The sequence below is a fragment of the Phaseolus vulgaris genome, chromosome 1 (assembly GCF_051622355.1).
Source record: "Phaseolus vulgaris cultivar YP4 chromosome 1, ASM5162235v1, whole genome shotgun sequence".
In the NCBI taxonomy this organism is placed as follows: Eukaryota; Viridiplantae; Streptophyta; class Magnoliopsida; order Fabales; family Fabaceae; genus Phaseolus; species Phaseolus vulgaris.
The window spans coordinates 6,481,820-6,504,741 of NC_143498.1; the positions used below are offsets into that span (position 1 = coordinate 6,481,820).

General features: G+C 34.2%; 1 protein-coding gene across 4 annotated transcripts; it reads right to left on the reverse strand.

Annotated features, from left to right (window-relative positions):
- Positions 1-10,403: 10,403 nt before the first annotated feature.
- On the reverse strand, positions 10,404-22,377 carry LOC137813299 (rust resistance kinase Lr10). 4 transcript variants are annotated; one of them, XM_090299115.1, is made up of 3 exons: positions 21,569-22,377; positions 21,295-21,327; positions 10,404-10,711 (listed from the first exon to the last, which is right to left on the reverse strand). In XM_090299115.1, exons 1-3 carry the CDS (start codon positions 22,294-22,296, stop codon positions 10,636-10,638), a joined length of 837 nt encoding a protein of 278 aa, XP_090155241.1. In that variant the 5' UTR covers positions 22,297-22,377; the 3' UTR covers positions 10,404-10,635. The 4 variants fall into 4 exon arrangements, with proteins under 4 accessions (XP_090155241.1, XP_090155242.1, XP_090155238.1 ...); XM_090299116.1 differs by having other exon boundaries at positions 10,405-10,711; positions 21,564-22,375; XM_090299112.1 differs by lacking the exon at positions 10,404-10,711 and adding an exon at positions 19,347-20,624 and having other exon boundaries at positions 21,569-22,376.
- Between the last annotated feature and the right edge of the window lie 545 nt (positions 22,378-22,922).

A 22,922-nucleotide genomic window follows, 5' to 3' on the forward strand; every position in this document is an offset into this window, starting at 1 on the left:
AAAGAGGTCAATCTTTTTTTATCTTATGTATTGGAGTAAGTTAGTGTTGATTTCTCTCGGCAAGTGTACCGAATCAACTGTAATATATTACTCTTTAAAGTACGCATGTCGAACCCACAGGGAACAATTCTAATTAAGATGTTCTGTTATAAAACTCATTAAGTATAGAAAATAATTTTGAGACTTTGTCCATAACCAAATTAAAGAATTCACGAATAACTCGGAGAGTTAGGGTTTGATTCAGGACGTAACAAAACCAACTTATCAAATATAGAGAAAGATACTTGGGATTGAATTGCGTCTATCTCAATCATCTGTATTTTGAATAATACAATATATAATACTCAAAATTACTTATTCTTTATGCTTAATTTAAAGTCATTCACTTTGATTCCTCACAAATGAAATTCATAAGATAATTTATCAAATACTGATTCCTCAAATATCTAACAAATCATCCAGCTTTATGAACAGATCTATGATGCAATTAATAACCTGGAATCTATTCCTAGCATTACAAGTTATCATGTATTTTCGTCTATTTCAGATCCTTAAAGGTACTTTCCAGTTGAATTTAAGGATCAAAATCAAGACTCTATTGATCAGACAGAATCAAGCAATAAGCATAAAACGAAAATACCAAGAACAAGTAGAAAAGATAATATTATATATATATATATATATATATATATATATATCACCAAGAATGCATTTGATCAAGGTAAATTACATTCAATCCCAAGTTAGAAAGAATTTAGCCACTCATGACAGCTCCTCCAATCTTCATTCTTGATCTGGATTGCATAAGAAGGGCTGATATGAGCAAGTTCTTCTCCTAAGAACAGAGGTTTTTCCTCCTTCTCTCACTAATCTCTCTCTATAAAAATTGAATCTTTCTCCACTGCTCCTTTTGAGTTGTGTTTCAAAATTTATATAATCAACTTTAGCTCAAGCTAGCCAATTTAGCTTAAGCTAGATCTTTCGGTGCATTTTTAGCTTGAGCTAGCGATTCTAGCCTGAGCTAAATCAGTACTGCACCTTTAATCAACTCTGGACAGTTTTAGCTTGAGCTAGCGATTCTAGCCTAAGCTAGATCAGTACTGCACCTTTAATCAACTCTGGACAGTTTTAGCTTGAGCTAGCAATTCTAGCCTGGGCTAGATTAGTACTGCACCTTTAATCAACTCTGGACAGTTTTAGTTTGAGCTAAATCCTCTAGCTTGAGCTAAATCTTCTTGTGATCCAATTAAGTTTTTACTTTCTTTCGGTCAATGGCATCTTGAATAATTCTTTCAATGCTTCATATTCATCTGCAATTTACACAAAAATTGAGATTAAATTTCTTCATTTGTTTCTTGGTTCAAAATATATAATCAGATTCAATAATTCTCAGATTAGGGTAATTTTCTTACATTAAGCAACAATTAAGTTCCAAAGTGTTCAATTTTCTCAATCATAAAAACTACACATTGGCACTTATTAGTTAGATGTAAACATTATATAGATGTAATGCATGTATATAAAAGAATGTGTGTAACAGCTTAATCAGAATACTTCTGAACATTAAAGGTAAATTGAAGGATGATGTGAATGCATGTCTGGATTTGATTGAGATGAATATACGAGAGGAATTGGCACCGTGAGAAGTTGGTAAACATACATATTTGCCTGCAGCGTGTTACACTTTGTCGAAGAATGAGAAAATAAGTTTTTGTGAATTTCTTAAAGGTGTTAAGGTACCACAAGGCTAGTCTTCAAATGTTAAGACTCTTGTATCTATGCATGATTTGAAAAACCAAAAACCCCATCCCTTATACAAAAACCAAAAACAAGTTTCCTTGCACCAGCAAGGATCCACCAGACCTTACATGACAATACTAAAAAACACGTATAAAATACAAGATACTGAGACCCCACAACCCTCAACCCAACATTGAAACACACTCTCAAAACAGACACAAAATCCAACAGTTAAAGAATATCTTTACTAGCATTATGACCTACATCGAACTCAATGCCAAATACAATAGTCGATAGCATGCAAAAAGATTTTAACAACATTTCTGTTAATGGAAATTTGAGAACTACTAATAGAAGTCTATTATTTTGTGTAATTAAAGAATTTAGAAATTAATATGATAAGTCTTACGTGCTAGATACAGGATTAGCACTCCCAGCGGTGATAGACCAGATGAGCCTGAAATGAAGGAACATATGAAGTTTAGAATAGTGGTGATCTCAACAGTTATTAAAAAAATACTATAAAGGACCACATATAGCTATAAAGTACCACATTTTTCCTTTTACAAAATTGTTCGAAGACGTATATATGATACTTAAAACGTAGACTTTGACTCAGAAACCGCGTTTCTATCTTGTTTCCGTAACTCATTTTAATCCATACAAAATTTTAAATATTCGTGAAGTGCATGAATTTTTATTTCGGTATTTAATCATGTAATTTTGTTGATGGTGTTCTTTGAGTTTCTAAAACCATCCTAAATTCTTCGTTTTAAAAGCTTATATTTTGAAAAATAATTTTAATGACCTTACAATTTCTGTGAGTCCCAAAATAATGTTTGTTTAGTTAAGAAACTTCTACATGTGATTGGTACATAAATTGTTTTGGTGAATGTTCCCCCGAAAATGGCCTCATATGTTTCTTTGAGTTAATTTCTTGAACATATTCTTCTTGGACATGGGAGCAAGAAAGAGTGTGTGGTGGCAGAACGAAGCACTAACAATTTTCTGTATGTGTAAAAGGTAACGGACAAAGAAAAAACATATGGAAGCAATTCCAAACACGTAACCCAAAATTCCAGCATACTTTTCAACTTGTAGCCTAAAAAACTCAATAATTAAAAGTGCGTTTCGAAGAATTTGACGTAGATCTCCAAAATTATAATATGCCCAAAAATGTGTATGGTTAGACCTTGTGGACTTTGACCTTCATAAAGTTAATAAAAGTGAACAACTCAGAGATAATTCTTGATAGAATTAAACACTTGAGTTACATAGGATGAGCCGGGAGATCCTCATTCAGCTAATTATTAATTGGAAGAATAAAAAATCATTAAGCAATTTTTGTGTGGAAAAGCTAGCAGGAAATTTCTAAACCAATATTTCTGCATGCAGGTATCAAAATCCTCAAGTGCATGTAGTTTATTCCATGAAACATTACATTTTAGTCTAGTCTTAAGCTTGTTTCACACTATTATGTCCATTGTAGCAAATTAACCAAAACCCTATTCGTAAGCATTCACGTTCTCTGTACCCCAATTGCCACAAGAAGAATACTCACCACTAACTAGTTGGTATTAGTTGATCACACTCTCGAAACTCACTACAAGTAGTTGTCACTCATCATCAATGTTCATTGATAAAGGTTTATCCAAGCCCATCAGAGTTTTGATAAACTTTCACTATAAGAAAATCATGAAATAAAAACTAAAATAATTAGTTGTAATAATAACTAAATTAGAGACTATTTTAGAAACTAAAAAAAGATTGGTTTCTAAATTTTTTTTATCAGCAATGACAAATATATAAATGCGAACCACATTAGGAGTGGAACAACCCATTAACAAAAGAAAAAACATAGACCTCTCTAGATCCCTAAAAAGGCATCACAGAATCAAATGCATACATAACAGGGGTTCCAAACACCAACTGGAAAAAGAGACCGGAGCAGCATGAGATTTTGTAGAAATCCAAGACCAAACTTTTTTTTGCATCAAAGAACAAACTTCCGACGCGTCAGCCACTCCCCTATTGAAAATAACCGAGTTTCTGCGAATTTAGATCTCCCCCACGACCCCTACCCAAATAGTATTCCAAACCACATTAATCGAAGTAGAGGACGTGTTCATCCTAAACTGCGCAAAGTTTGACATAGGGTCATTGTGAGATACAAATGACACTCCCAGCCACTTAAAGCAGTAACACCATACCCGCCAAGCAAAGTTGCATTCGAAAAATAAGTGACGGTATGACTCTTCCTCCTTTCCGCACAGACAACACAAGGAACTTTCCACCAGCACCCTTCATCTTTCCAAATTGACCCTAGTAGCAATCTTGTTTTGCAACACCCTCTAGGCCGTAAGCAAAGCTGAAGGAAACGCTTTACAATTCTAGAGCTTACTAAAAACCGAAGATGGGTCCGCCACACTAACCCTCCTCACTAAAGAGTAAGCAGAGTTGACAGAGAACATCTAACCTTCACCTTATCTCTGTCAACTACCACATTGTCTATCAGTCCCTTTTCTTTAGTCATCCTTGATGCCCCAACCAACCCTTCTGCCACAATAAGAAAAAGGAACGGGGCTAGCGGATCATCTTGACAAAGACCTTTCTTAGGGAAGAATTCCTTGGTTGGACTACTGTTCACTAGAACAGAAACCGACGCCGATTTTAAACATCCTTTTATCCATTGAATCCACAACTCACTAAAGCCCAACCTCCTCAACATATAGTAAATGAACTCCCAACTAACTGAGTCGTATGCTTTCTCATAATCAACTTTGAAGAAAACGCAACTTTTTCTCTTCCTTTTATACTCTTCCAGGACCTCGTTGGCGACCAACACACTGTCCAACAAACTCCTCCCTTCAAGAAAAGTCGACTGTCTGACATCAATACCTTTGTTGATCACTTTCTTGAAGCGTAGTAATAACACTTTAGAGATGATTTTATACAGGCACCCAACTAAAGAGATAGGGCGAAATTTACCGAGTTGCTGGGGATTCTCGACTTTTGGTATAAGACAAAGGAACGAAGCGTTAGTGCCTCTGGGCCAGTGACCGTTGACTGCAAAGTCTTTTACTGCCGCTACCACACCATTTTTAACAATATCCCATCAGAATTTTAGAAAACCAAAATTGAAACCATCAGGGCCAGGACTCTTGCAACTATCACATCTCCAAATCGCAGCCCTAATCTCTGTTGGGTTTAATAGTGCCAAAGTTCAAGAGGGGGGGTGAATTGACCTTTTAAAACTTTCTCGCAGAAACAGTGTTTAACTCAGTTTTACAGAAAATAAATCGATTTATGTGAAAATGAACAGATTTATTTCAGCACTGTTTTTGTTTGAAACGCTTTTAATACAGCAAGGTTAATCACAAGACTATGTAGATAGATTTTCCAGATGCACACACACAAATATCAGAATGAAAAACAGTGAAACACAAAACAGCAAACTTCAATTTCAAGCAAGTGATTAAGGTTCAATTGATAACATGCTAATTAATTGAGTGACCTTTGCAAACAACCTGTTCCAGTGACTTTTGACAGACTATGAGTGTTCTTCTTGATGTCAAGCAATTTTCCAGAAATTAAGAACAATGAATCACAGAACAGCAAGCTTCAACTTTCAGCAATTGTTTAAGGTTCAATTAATAGCTTTGACAGTTTCTTGAGCAGTCTATCACAGTCAATGTGTTCCAATGGCTTTTAGCAGATTATATATGTTCTTATCAGATTCAAACAACTTTTTCAGAAATCAAGAACAGTATGCACAGTGCCCAGAAAGAACAGATTTATTTTCAATTGAACAGATTTATTTCTTTGCTGTTTTACCAATTATGCAGAAACGAAATTGCAGAGAGTGAGAGAGAATGAACACAAGCAGTTATACTGGTTCACTCAACCTGAGCTACATCCAGTCTTCACCAACAACAGGTGGAAATCACTAAAACACAGTACAACCAAGTACAATTCCCACTGTTCTTGAAACCTACAAGAACTTAGGTACTCTTGCTGAAAAAACCTATTTCAGCTCACACACACACACTCTCCAAGAACACCTATGAAGAAGAGTGTTCAACCAAACTATTACAAGGAATAAGAAGTGAAACGACTACACCTGATTGAGGATACAAAGATCAGCCTTAAACCAGTAGGCAAGATTGCTAGAACAGTAGCTGCACCTCACACCAAGCTTTTGGAACCAAACCAAGAACAAGCACTTTGTGATTTTCGAAATCTTTGAAGAATAAATGCTAATCCTTTGTAAACTTTTGATTCTCTGCTGTAAAAACTTGTTTTTGCAAATGTATGAACTGTTGAATTGATTATTAACTCAGAAAACAAGTTTGCCTTTTATAGAGAACCAACTTATAATAGATATTTGAAAAACAGTTAAAGCTATTATAAAATGAACAGATTGAAAACAAAATGAACAGATTTATTTTCAAAAAGCAGTTATAGAATCTGTTAAGTGAGGAGACTTAGTCAACCATTCTGGTGCAGAGATAAAACTGAAAAACGTTTAAGCTTGTCATGGCACCAGAGACAAAAAAGAATCTATTCATTTACAGATGAACAGATTTATTTTTCAAAACGAAAACAGAGAAAGTTTAACTATTTGAAACTCAGTCGTTTTGAAAAGAAAAAGACTTAGTCAAAATGCTTGATGCACAAAATCTAATTTTCACAGGACAAAGCCAAGGCATCAGTGTAAAAAATGAATCTGTTTATTTAGAAAAGAACAGATTTATTTTTATGCAGTAAACGTGTTTTTTGTAAAACATGTGAAAAACAGTTTAAGAAAACTTATGCTTGTTCTTATCACATGGCCAGTAGTTATGAGGTGAGTTACTCAGCAAAAAGCCCACTCTTAGACAACCTCTAAGCACTACCTAAGACATACTTAAAGCAAAGCAAAATACAAATGAAATGTACATATAAGTCTTCATCAAACACTACATATCAGTCTTCATCAAACACAATCTTGAAGGGGCAGCAACCATCTTCAACAATCTCTTCTTCAGAAAAGTCATCTATCAGCATATCGTTATCAGAGTCCGATATAGAGCAAAACTTAACATTATCCAAACGAACCTGACAAGCATCGTTCCTAGCAAACCTATCTTTGAAAAAAGTCTGAACCTTTTCCTTGATCACCTCCTTATCCTCGCACCATTTACCATTCACATGAAAACCATGCAACTGATTTCTCACCCTTCTCCACTTAACAAACGAGTGGAAAAACATTCTATTTAGATCCCCTTGTTTTATCCAGCTTTGTCGTTCTTTCTGAAACATGACTGCCTCCTGCTTAAACTTAGCTTTATTAAGTTCAGCAAGGAGAACCATTCTTTCTTCCCTTTCAGACCCAATCAGCCCACAAACATCATCGCGTTCATCCAGAACTTCGATCTTATTTTGTGCCTCCTTGTTAGCAAGATTCACATCACCAAAGCTTCTTTATTCCAAATTTTTAGGTCAGCTTTTAGCCTTTTCAACTTTTCTTTAAAAATAAAAATCCTGTCTCCTACAACCTCATAAAAGTACCATCTCGAGCTCACAAACTCCTTAAAACTGTTATCTCTAAGCCAAACGTCCAAACATCTAAAAGGTTTTGGGCCGAGTCTACGAACACCTCTTTGAGAATAACAGTGCAATGGTCAGAGACAAATCTACTTAAGACGAACTGTTGACAATTTGGCCAGAAATCCAACCATTCCTTTGACACCAACACTCTGTCAATTCTGCTCTTTACTAACTCGTTTGACTTATACCAGGTAAACTTCTTGCCTACCAACGGAATATCAACCAATTTCGAACTTTCAATAAACTCATTGAAGCCTTTTATTTCTCTGGAATAATCTAGCGTCTGATAGAATTGAAATCACCAATGACGCACCAAGCCTTTGATAGCTGATTCAGTCTAACTGCATTGATTTCACTCCACACTTCCTTCTTTTCCCGTAGGGAACCAGAGCAATAAACGTTCACTCCCGTTACACTTACCCCATTACCTCGCTTCCAAAGACCTTCAATCACAAAGTAGTTCCTGTCGTTTACCACCTTAGACTTTTGAAAAGACTTACTACTCCACATTGTAAGAACTCCTCCAACACTATTACAAGCTTTGTTCTCAACCCAATCAATTTCGTTAGACCCCCAAAGAAAGTACACCTTCCCCGGCTAAACCCGAACTCTTCGTCTCTTGTAAGCACACCATATCCGTCTACTCCTTATTGATCAAATCCCTTAAATAATTCCTTTTTATGGTGCCACCTAACCCTCTGATATTCAGACTAATTATCTTCATAAACAAACTTACTCCTATCTCCCTTCCACTTCCTCGAAAAATCACCTCCCTGTTTTGATAGAGACAACAAATTGTTTACAATTGCTCCTTCGCGACCGGGAAAAGAAAAACCAGCTTCTTTACCCACACACCAAACCCTTGACGCCTCATTCTTATCTGTCTTTACCTAGAAAATTTTATTGCAATTCTCAATTGCGCTGTCAAACGTGAATAAAGAATCAATATTAGATTTTGACTGATGAACCACGAGAACCTGATCTACCCTTACATCCACCAAATTGCTCTCGTTCATCACATTATCATCTGACCCGTTCCGGCCAATGGCCAAACCTGCATTCGGCCTTGGAGTTAAAACTGCAGCCTGTATATTTGGTAGCAAAAACTTTGGTTGCTAATTAAATACCAATTTAGAAACTATTTAACAATAATATAAACTAATTTAGAAACCAATTTAGTTACTATTGCAACTAATTATTTCGGTCTCTAAAAATTGGTTTCTATTTCATGATTTTCTTGTAGTGTTTACAAGTTTAAATAAACCATGTTGAAAAGATTCATATTTATTATCAATCATTGACAACCTAGTAGATGGTGTATTGAGTATGAGATGTTGAGTTTCATGGACTGCTATTCAAGTTATAACTAAATTAGAATGTATTGAAGACAAGACAACATTATGCTAGAAATATTTGGTTTTTGTTAGAAAAAAATATCGTTTGGATTGAAGAATATAAAAAACAACCTATCAAAGGTTGGTGGATCGAATCTCATGCAATTTGATTGGTTGGAATGTTGAAACATATATGAATGACATAATGGTCATATTAGACAAAACTGACCAACATGAAAAAAACTTGGAAGAGTTGTTCAAAACTATTAACAAATATAGTTTGAAGTTTTTTTTTATCAGCAAAAACTAAATGAATAAAAGGGGATGCTTCAGGAGTGTACCAACCCGTATAAAAAAACCAAAGACAACAAAGGAAGTTAAACACAACAAAATATACTTGGATAATAGGGATGGTGTCCCTTTTCAACAATCTCCAACAAGTTTAGATTAGTAGACTCAAGATATGTTATGCTAAGCTTTCATAGATAATATTTTTCACCTTTGAAAAGAGGTGGATGATTGACAACTTGACCTTCTCCTTGAGTCTAATGGATTGAACCTCTCGTTCTTATTAGGATTTTACCCTAGAGGCAAGCTCTGGTTTGACATATCTTTAGTCGCATCAGATTTTCCAAACAAAAATTAAGCTTCCCCCGATGTAACATAAGGCTAACTTAGGTCGAATCTCTAAATACATATCTCATATATTATATTTTCACTACTTCATATTCTACTTAAATAAGTTAAAATTGGAGGGGGGAAAAAGGAAATTGGAATGAAAAACGAACTAAAACATAAAACAAAGTAAAGAATAGACCATCAATACATAATTGTCTAACAGACTGTTCATCAAAACATGAAATGTAAAGAATTGAAAATTAAGGGTCAAAATATAAAAGACATGAAAATAAAAGGCAATGTAAACTAAAATATAGAAGAGTTCATGAAAAAGAAGTTAAGTAACCATGTAGTCAGCAATTGATGACTAGGCGATCTAATGGTTCTACTTAGAGAAAGTGAAAGAGAAAGAAAGTGAGACCGACCATCTAAAAGATGCAGTAAAGTAAATGACTAAAATGTAAATTGTGAGAAATATAAATAGATGAAATGTAAATTGCAGGAAACATAAATTATTGGAAATTAAAGTGCAGGAAAGTAAATTGCAAAAGTCGTAGAGTACAAAAACTTAAAGACTGGAAACATAAAATAGAGCATGATTCAAAATGTAAATTGCAATTGATTTAACAAGAACAAAAAATGAATTAGATGCATAAATTGAAAATATAAATTGTAGAACTATAAATGAACAAGAATTAAAAGGAATAAACGAAAGGAAAAGCAAAATTCAATTTATGAATGTGAAACACGGGACAAAATCATGGTTCGATAATCTTCAACTTTGAATGCAAGAGACCAAAATTTGGATTCCTTTTTAATCAAGAAAACACAATCGTTCAGTTTGAATGTTCATAAAAAATATTTTCAATCAAAAAGGAAAATACTAAAATAGAGCATCATCAAACATGATTTTTAATTCACTGTTACCCAATTACAAAATTAAATTCACTTTCAAATATAAAGCGCAAAATATAAAGCAATGCAGAAGTTAAAAAAGAAAAGAAGAAACATGAGAGAGTGAAGAAGAAAAATAAAGAACTCTCATAATATTGGAAACCAACAAAAACTATTAATAAAAAACTGAAAACTAAACTAAACTAGTGTTGCACCTAAGTGCTTGCTGAAACATATCTTTTCTTCTGCAGTTACAGTTTACCTATAAAGTTTTGAAGCTTTACAAATAGGTGGTCCTTGGTTGCAATTGAAATCGGACCCAAAAAACTGATCTAAAACTAGCTAAACTGACAATCTTAAACTTAGTTTTGTTGACTATCTAATACTTCGTTAATGCGCTTCGTTGAATGCTGACTTTTAACCGTTTAATGCTCATTTTGTTGATTTTCATTCTTTCAACTCAACTTTTTCCACTCTTCGTGGTATAAGTATTTTCATTAAAGCTCCTCATGTCAAAGACCAATTCAAAAATATTCCTACAAAAGATCATAAGCAATTGTTAGACGGTTGAAGCAAAATTTAAGCTAAAAACTATATTTTTATTACTTTTTTATAAAAGAATACTAATTTCTTAAAGAAAATACAAATTTACTCTACAACCAAAAAATAAGAACCAAGCAAATCTCCAAAATCAGAAAATAAACAAAAACATTCAAAATTTATGTTAAATCCTAAACTTTAAACCCTAAACCATGCATGACTGTCGATATAAATTTGATGTAAATTTTGGACTTCCTTTTTTAAGTTTGATAGTTTTGGCTTCAAACTAAAGCCTCAAATCAAGAAAACTCCCAATAACAATGCATATACAATAATAGATAAATATTATGTACAAAATCATATAATTTAACCTTAATATTTGTTGTAAAACAAGAACCTAATATAGCAAAATAAAAACAAAAAATAGAGTGTGTGAAACGAAAACAGAGTAAGTGGTAAAACCCTAAATTTCTTCAATGACCATTGGAGGAGATCGCGGAGGTTCAACGAAGACCGGATCTGCTCCAAGGTTTTCGCGCGGCGTTGCCTCTTCTACCCTGAATCGTAGCCGCACGACTGGGAACGCTCACGCCTTCGCTCTACTGATAGTGTGGAATCTTGAGAACGTTGCGAGATTCGTGGGTGGTTGGCTCCTCCTTTCCCGTGGGTCTTCCTCCAACTCCGGCGACAGTCACGACTTCGTTAGGGTTTGAAGATGCGGTAGTTTTGGGTTTCTCCATCTATAAATACCACATTCCATCCTCTTGCTTCACACTACTCTCACTCACGGTTCTTCATCCTCTTGAAACCCTCTACCGTGCTTCTTCTCCTTCTTTTCCATTCTTCACCTTTTCTTTTTCTTTCTCTCTCTTCAATATTTTATTATTATAATAATTATGTGTTCTATTGGAGTATTACTCTTTTAAAGAGAAACTTGCTAGTTCTGATCCTCGAAAACTACCGGGAAGTTCCTGTTGTATCTTGGGGGACTTACGCAATACACCGCGGATAAGTCCTTATGGACAATGTGTTGGGTCTATTAGTGTCTAAGTTCAAGAGGGGAGGGGTGAATTGAGCTTATAAAATTTTCGCAAAAACACACAATTTTTCAGTATTCCAGAGGCAAAAAGAACAGATTGTTTTTACATGAAACAGATTGATTCTTCAGAGCAGTATTGGCACAATTTGAATTTTGTTCACTGTAAAATTGTGATCAGCAGAGAATTAGAACAGAACCAGATCTGCTTAATATTGTGAGGATGAAGGATATAGCTATGCTTAGAGATCAACCAAAATTACACAACACAAGATTTCAAGAAGTATGATCCTTTCTCAGGTTTTAATGAATGGTCAGTTTGTTCACAATTCACTTAAGCCATTATATGCAGCAACCTTGTTTATGATCAGAAAACTTTAACAAGACAGGAAGAACAGTTTTCACTTAACCCAGAATTAACAGATTCAATTTAAAAAGAACAGATTCAGTTCTTGACAGAATTAAGCAAAAGATCAGAAAAGAGTGCAGGGATGAGAATGCAAGATACACATGTTTTTATACTGGTTCACTCATACAGAGCTACATCCAGTCTCACCTTACCCCAAGGTGGAATTCACTAAAAACAGTGCCAATCACTTACAAAAACCAGCAGTTCTTGAACACTACAAGAACAACACACACAATGCTGAAAAACCCTATTTCAGCACACCTTGCACTCCAAGAAACCCTATCAAGGAGTGACTAACACTTACACCTTTACAAACCAGAATAAAGGAAAGATTACACCTGAAAAGAAGATGCAAGAACTCAAAACCAGTAGTTCAATTTGCTGCAGAAACTGCACCAGCACCTTCACCAAGATTCAAGGTTTCCTAGAACAAGCACACTTGAAAATCTCTTTGGAAAACCTTTCAAAAACTCTTTCAATCCTTCTTCTCACATGGAAATTGTTTGATCTCTGTCAAGAGCGTAATTCCTCAGCACTTTTTCATGTGAGAGAGACATTTCTTTATATAGAAAACAGTTTCTAACTTCTTTTCAAAAAACAGTTGAAAAGCAGTTAAGAAAACAACAGATTCAGTTTTGAACTTAACAGATTTATTTTGTGAAAACTGCCAACTCAACTTAACAGAAATAACTGTCTGAGTGGTACCTTTGGAGCCCTAACTAACTTGTGAAAAGCCTTTCAACTCACCAAGGAATAAACATGTTCTTTCTCAGTGAAACAGATTAAAGTATAACGCACAGGCCAGCTCAGCTTAACTGAAATAACGAACTGAGCTTTCCCTTGGTGCCTTAACAGAAATTTAGAAAAGCCTTTTAACAGAGAAGAAATAAACAGTTTCTTTCTCCATAAAACATATTTATTTGTGTACTGTTTTAAAACTGTTAAAACCATTTTAAAAAGGTTTTCAAAAACTATTTAACGAAAGCCTTTTTAACGGAGAAGAAATAAACAAATTCTTTTTCCATAAAACAGATTTATTTGTGTACTGTTTTAAAACTGTTAAAAAACATTTCAAAAGCTTTTCAAAAACCATTTAACCACATCATGTGCTTGATCTAGACTTGGTTAGGCATCTAGGATAGGTTACACAGCAAAAGGCAATCATACACACTTACAAGCCTAATTACAAATGAATCTAAGAACCTATTACAATCTTCAAAGCACTCAAGCCATTTTCTTCATCAAACACACATCAAGTCTTGGTAGGGAAGAAGCTTCCTCCAGCTTCAACACAATGATCACTCACGCCTCGGGAAATATTTTGTTCGTTTTAAAGCCTATTTTACTACAATCGTAAGGACTTATGGCTGAAAATACGAACAACAACGACAACATTGCTCCGGGATCGTCAAGTGTTGTTTCCACAACGCAAACCATTTTTGCTAAACCATTTCCGGATGTCTCCAAAATTGAAGTCTTCACCGGTCAGAACTTCCAACGTTGGTAAGAACGCGTGTCCACCCTATTGGACATGTACGGAGTTGCTCATGCACTTACAACTGCCAAACCCGACTCAACCACGACTACGAAGCAAGTTGATGATTGGATCCATGTGAATAAGGTATGTCGTCACACTTTACTCAGTGTGTTATCTAACGATCTGTTAGATGTTTATGCTTCTTATAAGAATGCGAAAGAAATTTGGGATTCTCTTATCCTCAAATATACTGTCGAAGACATCGTCAGACAAAGGTTCGTAATTGCAAACTACTATCGCTGGGAGATGATCGAAGGCAAAGACATCAAAATCCAAATAAATGAATATCACAAGCTGATTAAAGATATCAAAACTGAAAGCATAACCTAGCCGGATGAATTCGTGTCCGAACTCTTGATCGAAAAGCTCCCGCAGTCTTGGACGGATTACAAACAACAACTGAAGCACAGACATAAACATATGTCTCTATCGGATCTCATCACCCACATCATCATCGAAGACACAAACATGAAGGAGTGCGCTGCTGCAAAGGTCAAAGCTTTGTCTGCCAAAGCAAACGTGATAGAAGACAAACCAGCTCCAAAAAAGGTACGAGAAAAAATTTGATCACAAAAAGAAACCTAATAACAAATTCTTTCGTCCCAGTGGAACTAACCCCACTTTCAAGAAAAAGGGTAATTGCTTTGTCTGTAGAAAGCCAGGTCTTCATGCACCTTAGTGTAGACATAGGGCAAAAAACGACTATCCTCATAAGGCAAATCTAGCCAAAGGGGAAGATACTATTGTGGCAGTCGTTTCACAAGTAAACCTTGTGACAAATGTGAGAAAATGGGTGGTAGACTCTGGGGCTACCAGACACATCTATGCAAACAGAAATGTGTTTACCTCCTACACAAGTGTGGGGGATGGAGAAGAACAAGTATATCTCGGTGACTCCAGGACAACTCCTGTCCTAGGAAAAGGAAAAGTTCTTCTGAAGCTCACATCTGGTAAAACTCTAGCTTTGAATGATGTTCTACATGTGCCGTCAATTAGAGTTAATTTGGTCTTTGTGGCATTACTAAGCAAAGTTGGGGTTAAAGTGTCATTTGAATCTGAAAAGATTGTTATGACAAAAATAATGTTTTTGTGGGAAAGGGATATTGTGATCAAGGCCTTTTTGTATTAAATATTTTTGAAATTATGAATGAATCTAAATCTTATGCTTATATTGTTGACTCGTATGATATATGGCATGCTAGATTAGGACATGTGAATTCTTCGTATGTTATAAAATTGCAACGACTAGGATTAATCAACATGCATGACAAACAAAATAGTAAATTTGATGTATGCGTAGAATCTAAAATAACGAAGAAAACATGTCACTCTGTAGAATGTCAAACTGAAATTCTTGGTTTAATTCATACTGACCTTGCTGATTTAAAACAAATTATGTCTAGAGGTGGTAAAAATTATTTTGTAACTTTTATAGATGATTTTTCTAGATACACCAAAGTGTATTTAATTAAACATAAAAATGAAGCTTTTGACATGTTTTTAACTTATAAAGCGGAAGTAGAAAATCAACTAAATAAGAAAATTAAGAGAATTAGATCAGGTAGAGGTGGTGAATATGTTTTATTTAATGATTATTGTGTAAAAGAAGGTATTATTCATGAAGTAACCCCACCATATTCGAGTCTAATGGAGTAGCTGAAAGGAAAAATAGGACTCTTAAAGAAATGATGAATGTCATGCTTATTAGTTCTAGTGCTCCTGATAATTTATGGGGTGAATCTCTACTTACTGCGTGTTTTTTACAAAATAGGATACCACATAGGAAAACTGGTAAAACACCCTATGAGTTGTGGAAAGGTTATCAACCTAATTTGAAATACCTAAGAGTGTGGGGGTGTTTAGCTAAAGTGATGTTACCTGATCCTAAGAAAAGAAAAATAGGCTCTAAAACATCTAATTTTATGTTCTTAGGATATGTAGAACATAGTGCTGCCTATAGGTTTCTAGTTCTTAATAGTGATATAATTGAACGTAACACTATAGTAGAGACGAAAAATGTTGAGTTCTTTGAACACATCTTTCCTCTAAAGAGTAGTGGTACATCTGAACAACCTATAGATAGTGCTAGTGATACCTTGAGTGAGGATGTTAGGAGAAGTAAAAGACAGAGAAAGGAAACATCTTTTGGAGATGACTTTTATACTTATCTAGTTGAGAATGATCCAATAAGTTTTGTAGAAGCTACTAGTGCTCCTGATGCTAAACATTGGGATAAGGCCATTAAAATTGAGTTTGATTCAATTAAGAAAAATAATACGTGGACCTTAGTAGATTTGTCTAAAGGAGCAAAACCCATTGGTTGTAAGTGGATCTTTAAGAAGAAGTATCATCCTGATAGATCCATAGAGAAATATAAGGCAAGATTAGTAGCTAAAGGGTTTACTCAAAAACATAACATAGATTACTTTGATACTTTTGCACCTGTTACTAGGATTTCCTCTATCCGTGTATTGCTAGCCTTAGCATCTATCCATAAGTTAGTAATTCACCAAATGGATGTTAAAACAGCTTTTCTGAATGGTGAATTAGAAGAGGAAATTTATATGACTCTACCTGAAGGATATGTAGTTCCAGGTCAAAAGGAAAAAGTATGCAAACTTTTAAAATCTTTGTATGGTTTGAAACAAGCACCAAAACAATGGCATGAAAAACTTGATAATGTTTTACTTTGTGAAGGTTTTTCTACCAATGATGCTGATAAATGTGTGTATTCTAGATCTGAAAATGGTGAATATGTCATTATATGTTTGTATGTAGATGACATGCTAATTTTTGGTACATGCAATGATATAGTTTTTTAAACAAAATTGTTTCTTGGATCTAAGTTTGAGATGAAAGACATGGGTGAAGCAAGTGTGATTCTAGGAGTTAAAATCATAAGGAAGGAAGATAGTATATTACTATCCCAAGAAAAATACAATGAGAAACTTCTTAAGAAGTTTGGTTACTATGACTTTAAGTCAGTGAGTACCCCTTATGACGCTAATTCTAAATTTGGCAAATCCTCTGACAAAACCCCTAGGGAGAAAAATGATTTTAGAAACATCGAGGGGAATGGGACTTAAGCCACTTGCAAACAAACAAGTGATGGAAACCCAACCTTTGTCATTGGAGATCCCATGAATAAGGTTCATATGGGTAAAAACAAGTCACTTGTTAGTTCTGCTAGCACTGATATTGATTTAAAATCATTTTTGTCCATTCCTATGGTGTGTGTGAAAGTGCTAGTTATTGCATTATCGAGAGGATAAACTTTGTGGTTAAAATTCAGAGGTAAAAGAGTTTTAATGATTTTCATATCCCTTATGGGTGCTGTATGATTTGCAACATACACTTGATGAAATCACCTATATGAGTGTCAAGTGGGGCCGCTTGCATGAGATCTTGGCAAGATCTCTATAGCACTCATGAATACCGGGCACGCGCATGGCCTAGTAGCGCAACACAGCGATAACAACAAGTAATGTGGGGGTTTATTGTGATTGATAAACCTCTAACACATACTAAATGTCTTGGTTCATATAGCTTGCTATACCAACTACACTATGTGTTAAGTTCATCAATCTAAGACTGGTTCATATAGCTTGCTATACCAGTTCTGATGCATTACATCTTAGATAAATCCAGTATTATTTTCTTTCAATATTTCTATGTTTTATCTTTTGCAATATGTGGGGGATTGTTGTAAAACAAGAACCTAATATAACAAAATAAAAACGAAAAACAGAGTGTGTGAAACGAAAACAGAGTAAGTGGTAAAACCCTCAATTTCTTCAGTGACCATTGGAGGAGATCGTGGAGGTTCAGCGAAGACCGGATCTGCTCCGAGGTTTTCGCACGTCGTTGCCTCTTCCACCCTGAATCGTAGCCGCACGACTGGGAACGCTCACGCCTTCGCTCTAATGATCGTGTGGAATCTTGAGAACGTTGGAGAACGTTGCGAGATTCATGGGTGGTTGGCTCCTCCTTTCCCGTGGGTCTTCCTCCAACTCCGGCGACGGTCACGGCTCCGTTAGGGTTTGAAGATGCGGTAGTTTTGGGTTTCTTCATCTATAAATACCGCATTCCATCCTCTTGTTTCACACTACTCTCACTCACAGTTCTTCATCCTCTTGAAACCCTCTATCGTGCTTCTTCTCCTTCTTTTCCATTCTTCACCTTTTCTTTTTCTTTCTCTCTCTTCAATATTTTATTATTATAATAATTATGTGTTCTATTTGAGTATTACTCTTTTAAAGAGAAACTTGCTAGTTCTGATCCTCGAAAATTACCGGGAAGTTCCTATTGTATCCTGAGAAACTTGCGCAATACACCGCGGATAAGTCCTTACAGACAGTGATCACTCACGTCTCGGAAAATCTTTTGTTCGTTTTAAAGCATATTTTACTACAATATTTTCTCAACAATATAAAAGAAACTATATCATCTTTGCTGAAGGAAGAAAGTATATTATATGGAAGCAATTCCACAAAGTAACCCAAAATTTCACCACACTTTTCAACCTATGGCCTAAAAATTTGACACGATCGATCTCCAAAATATAACGTCAAAGTAATAGTGCGTTTTCAATTTTAAGTCCCACATAATTTTCGTGATTTTAGACTTTAATTACGTTTATAGTTACTTACAAAATTTGGTATTTTTAATTAAGTGTGTATTAATTTGTATATTAAATTTTTTATATAAATTAAATTATTGTCTTTTATTTTTTTATTAATTCAATAATTTAATATTTATTTCGTTACTTTTCTTCATGTATTAAAAAATATAAAATTTTATAATTAATATAAAAAATATTATAGTTAATATAAAACGATAAGCCTCTAAAGAACAAAATCAAATATTTGCATCCGTTTAAAAGGTGTCACTCTTTTAATCAATAAATTTTTTAATGTACATTTGTTTATTTATAAATATAGATTTTACATAAGATTTCAAATAGATTTACAAGCTTTAATTTATTAAAATATATAAATCATTTTAATCAAATTAAAGTTGACTAAATCTATAAAAATAATTTAGGTCGATCTACATTTTGAAAACTAAATATATGTTTACAATACTTGGTATTAGAAAACTATAAAATAATGATGCCTTAAAAGCATTTATTTTATATTTAATAAATTGTCTTAACCAATATTAATCAAATAAATTATCAACTATTAATGAAATATTTAGAATAGATAAATAATAATTTTGTAAACATATTTATATAAATCAAATTAAAAACTAACATATGTTTAAAATATAAATTGTTCGAATGTACATGACAATGTTTGTAATTATTATATTTTGACAAATATATATGTGACAACTCATATTTATTTTTGTAAAATTAAAAATTAATAATAAATATATTAAAAATTACAATATAAAAAATCTAAGTTAAATCCATTTACTACCAGATGAGGCACTAAAGGATATGAAAGGACTTTACATGGATAGATGGAAACCACCAGTTTTTGGGAAAATGAAAATGAACATAGATGGAAGCTATGAGTTATCATTCACTAAATAGTCACAGAAAAGTCTATAAGGATCAAAATTCTACGTAGGTCTTTGGCTTTTCTTCTTGTAATACATCGAAAGCAGAAATTTTGGTCATTTTGCATGCAATTCATGTAACCATTTTAGAATATAATAACATGTCCTTGTATAGCAAATTTCACTACAAAATACAAAATAATATAAACAAGTGAAACATCATGGACAACCAAGTGTTTAGAATAAGAAGATGGATGCAAATAAGCAATGTTGTGTACCGTCGAATAGTATATACTTTACCAGTAAATAATTTCAACATTGAATATATCTAGCTAGAGTTGATTATTTGTTCCTTTGTCACTGTTTCATCTGGAAATAGAATAGGTTTTGGAGGGATTTCCAAGTCTTCAATATCCCCTTCAAGCATTTCCACTACTCTATTCATTGAGGGTCGATCATTTGGTTTTAGTTGTATACACCATAATGCAACTATGATCATCTTCTTTGCTATTTTATTTTCCTCTTCTGTCACATCTTCGATATCTACATCTTCCTCTTCCCTAATATGATCATAGATCCAAAGGGGAAAGTAAAGTTGACTTGAGTGGTCTGCATAAGGATTTAGATTCTTCCTCTTACTTGCCATCTCCATCAACAACATTCCGAAGCTATAAACATCAACCTTATGAGATATTCCTCCAATATTATTATAAAACAATTCTGGAGCCATATATCCAATGGTTCCTCTTGCTGCAGTCATTGTGACAATACTATTATCTATCGGATATAACTTTGCCAATCCAAAGTCAGAAACCTTAGGGATGAAGTTTTCATCTAGTAAGATATTATGGGGTTTGATGTCAAAATGCAAAATTTGCATCTCACACCCATGGTGGAGATAAGCAATCCCACGAGCCACTCCGATTGATATATTATATATCTTTTCATAGCTTAAATGTATATTTATCTCTTTTGAGAAAATAAATTTATCAAGAGATCCATTGGGCATGAATTCATAGACAAGAGCACGTTTTGAGCCACTAGCACAAAATCCAATTAACTGTACCACATTTTGATGATGTATTCTTCCAATGGTTGCAACTTCACATATAAAATCTTGTCCATTTGCTTTGGATTTGTCTAACATTTTGATGGCAACAAAAGGCCCACTGCGCAACTTTGCCTTAAAGACAGAGCCAAATCCTCCTTCACCTAACTTCTCTTTGAAACCTGCAGCCATCTTCTTGATATCCTTGTATGAATATCTAATAGGTGCCAAACTATTTTGTTCAAGGTAATTTTCAATATTTTTATACATCGACATATGTCTATTTCTCCATTTACATATAAAAATAAAAATTAAGAATGGCAATCCAAACAAAACTTTGTAAGCCCATACCATTAAAATAGGTTCGAGAATATCTGCAAGAAATTTTTACTTTGAGTGATTACACTTATACTATAAAATGCAACAAGATATTTGTTAAAGTAAATGTGGAGTACATAATTAAAACAGAGGTAAATTAAGATGATAAAATATCAATTTCAGAATATAATAAAGACTGAGATAATAAAGGTTGTGTTGGATTAGTATAAATCACGGGGAAGATGATAATGCGACTGTAAGAAGAAATGGACTAATGGTTGTCCAAATTAAAAACTAAATTTATTATAATTTTGTTTCATGTGGATTGTGTATAGTTTATGGTGTAATGATGAAATAGAGACAACAAAACACCGGTTTTGTAAAATGTAAAATTATTAGTAAGGATAAATGGATAGGAGTTGATTAAGTTTCACTATTAATAGTTTTACTCAGTTGACTTAGAGTTGTGGATTAGATGACATGCATACAACAGGCTCGTTTAAATTGTGCATTATGAAAAATTTGCAAAAAAAAAAAAATGTTTAAATAGTATGACAACTAATTTTGGTATGTAAATGGAACATGTTGGCAAATGGAGGCTGATTACTCCCTGATATTTTGTATAAACGAGTTGAGTTGGATCATCTTTCTAATGTTTTATTTAAGTTTATTAATTCTTTGTTAATAAAGAAAAGCATAGGTAAATTAAGATGCAAAAGTTCTTACCTGTTACATCCATTAATAGTTCTTCCAGTATTCCTGTATCACCCGAAAACGAAGGAAAATATCAATTTCAGAACTGTTAATCTCAACAACTATACCAACTAAATGCATGACTTTTTCTACAAGCAGCTTATGTGCATGAGTTCTAACTAATAATACAGGTAAAATATACAAAGTAATGAATTAATACTCATCTAAAAATTGATAGAATACAGAAGGGTGAATCATAAATATAAATATATATGTTTGACATTTGGTTTAGGATCACTCACCATACCCGCAATTAAGCTTCTGGTTAGAAGAGTCGAAATAGCAATCTCTATAGGAAAGTGAACAATGTTTCTGACAGGGTAGTTTTATCCATGAAATCTCGAATCCATAGGCGAGTGCGGTGTGCATGGAAGAGTAGGAATGGTTATCGAAAGTGGAGAGAGAAGTGGGAGCAACAAGCTTTACCTCACACCCAACTTCTAAGTCCTCTGCTTTTAGGTCTCCACCAATTGCATATGAATACCCCTTCCCCTCCCACTTCACCCACTCTCCACTCTCCACATACTTCCCTTTCTCTCCCACCGAATCGTTACAATTCACCAACACTATATGCGAGAAACTCAGAGATTCCCAATTTACAGAGGCTCTTAGACCAGCTTGGTATGGATCCGTGTAGTAAGCGTAAGTGTCAGAGAAATTGGAGCGAGAGAGGAAACGGAGAGGAAGGGAGGAGAGATTATGGTGTTGAAGAGCAGGATCAACCACTCTCACTGTGTAGTTCTTGTAGTTTATTGACTGCACATGATATTTTGCAGAGTACAGATACAACACCGTAACATTATTCTCACAACCAAGCTCATACCTTTTCTCACCACACTTTTCTGGGTCGCCTTTTAATCGAAAAGGGTGATTGATGTTGGTGATTTTACCACAGGAAGAAGGGGGGCAGCCACCATGGATTTTATGGACTAGAAGTAGCAATATCACCATGAATGCTCTGTTTCGCCACATCATGTTCAAATTATCATGTGCAAACAAATCAAAGTCGGATATTGATATTTAAAACAGCACAGACTATCTTTATGACTATTAAGGACCACATGTTTCCTTTTAGAAAAGTGTTTGAGGACTTATGATACTTAAAACGTAGACTTTGACTGCGAAACCGCGTTTCTGTTTCCGCAACTCATTTTAATCAATGCAAAATTTTAAATATTCGTAAAGTGCATCAATTCTGATTTAGATATTTAATCATGTAATTTTGTTAATGATGTTCTTTTGAATTTCTAACACCTTCCTAAATTGTTCTTTTTGGAAGCTTATATAAATATGGTGTTGAAAAATAATTTTAATGATTTTATAATTTTTATTTTAAAATATATTCATTGTCTAGTGGTAGTGTAATACAGTCCAGTGGTTTTGTTCGGACAGTCTAAGAGGTCATTATACTGTCTAGCATTCTCTAGTAGTAGTGTAACACCGTCTAGTGGTTTTGGCCGGACAGTCAAAGAGGTCTTATAGACCGTCTAACGGTTCTAGTGAGATCGTCTAGCTCGTCTAGCTAGTTTAGTAACAAGACTATCTAGCGGGTTTGTTTTGTCTTTTTATTCTATTTATATGTTTATATGTTGTAATCTTGA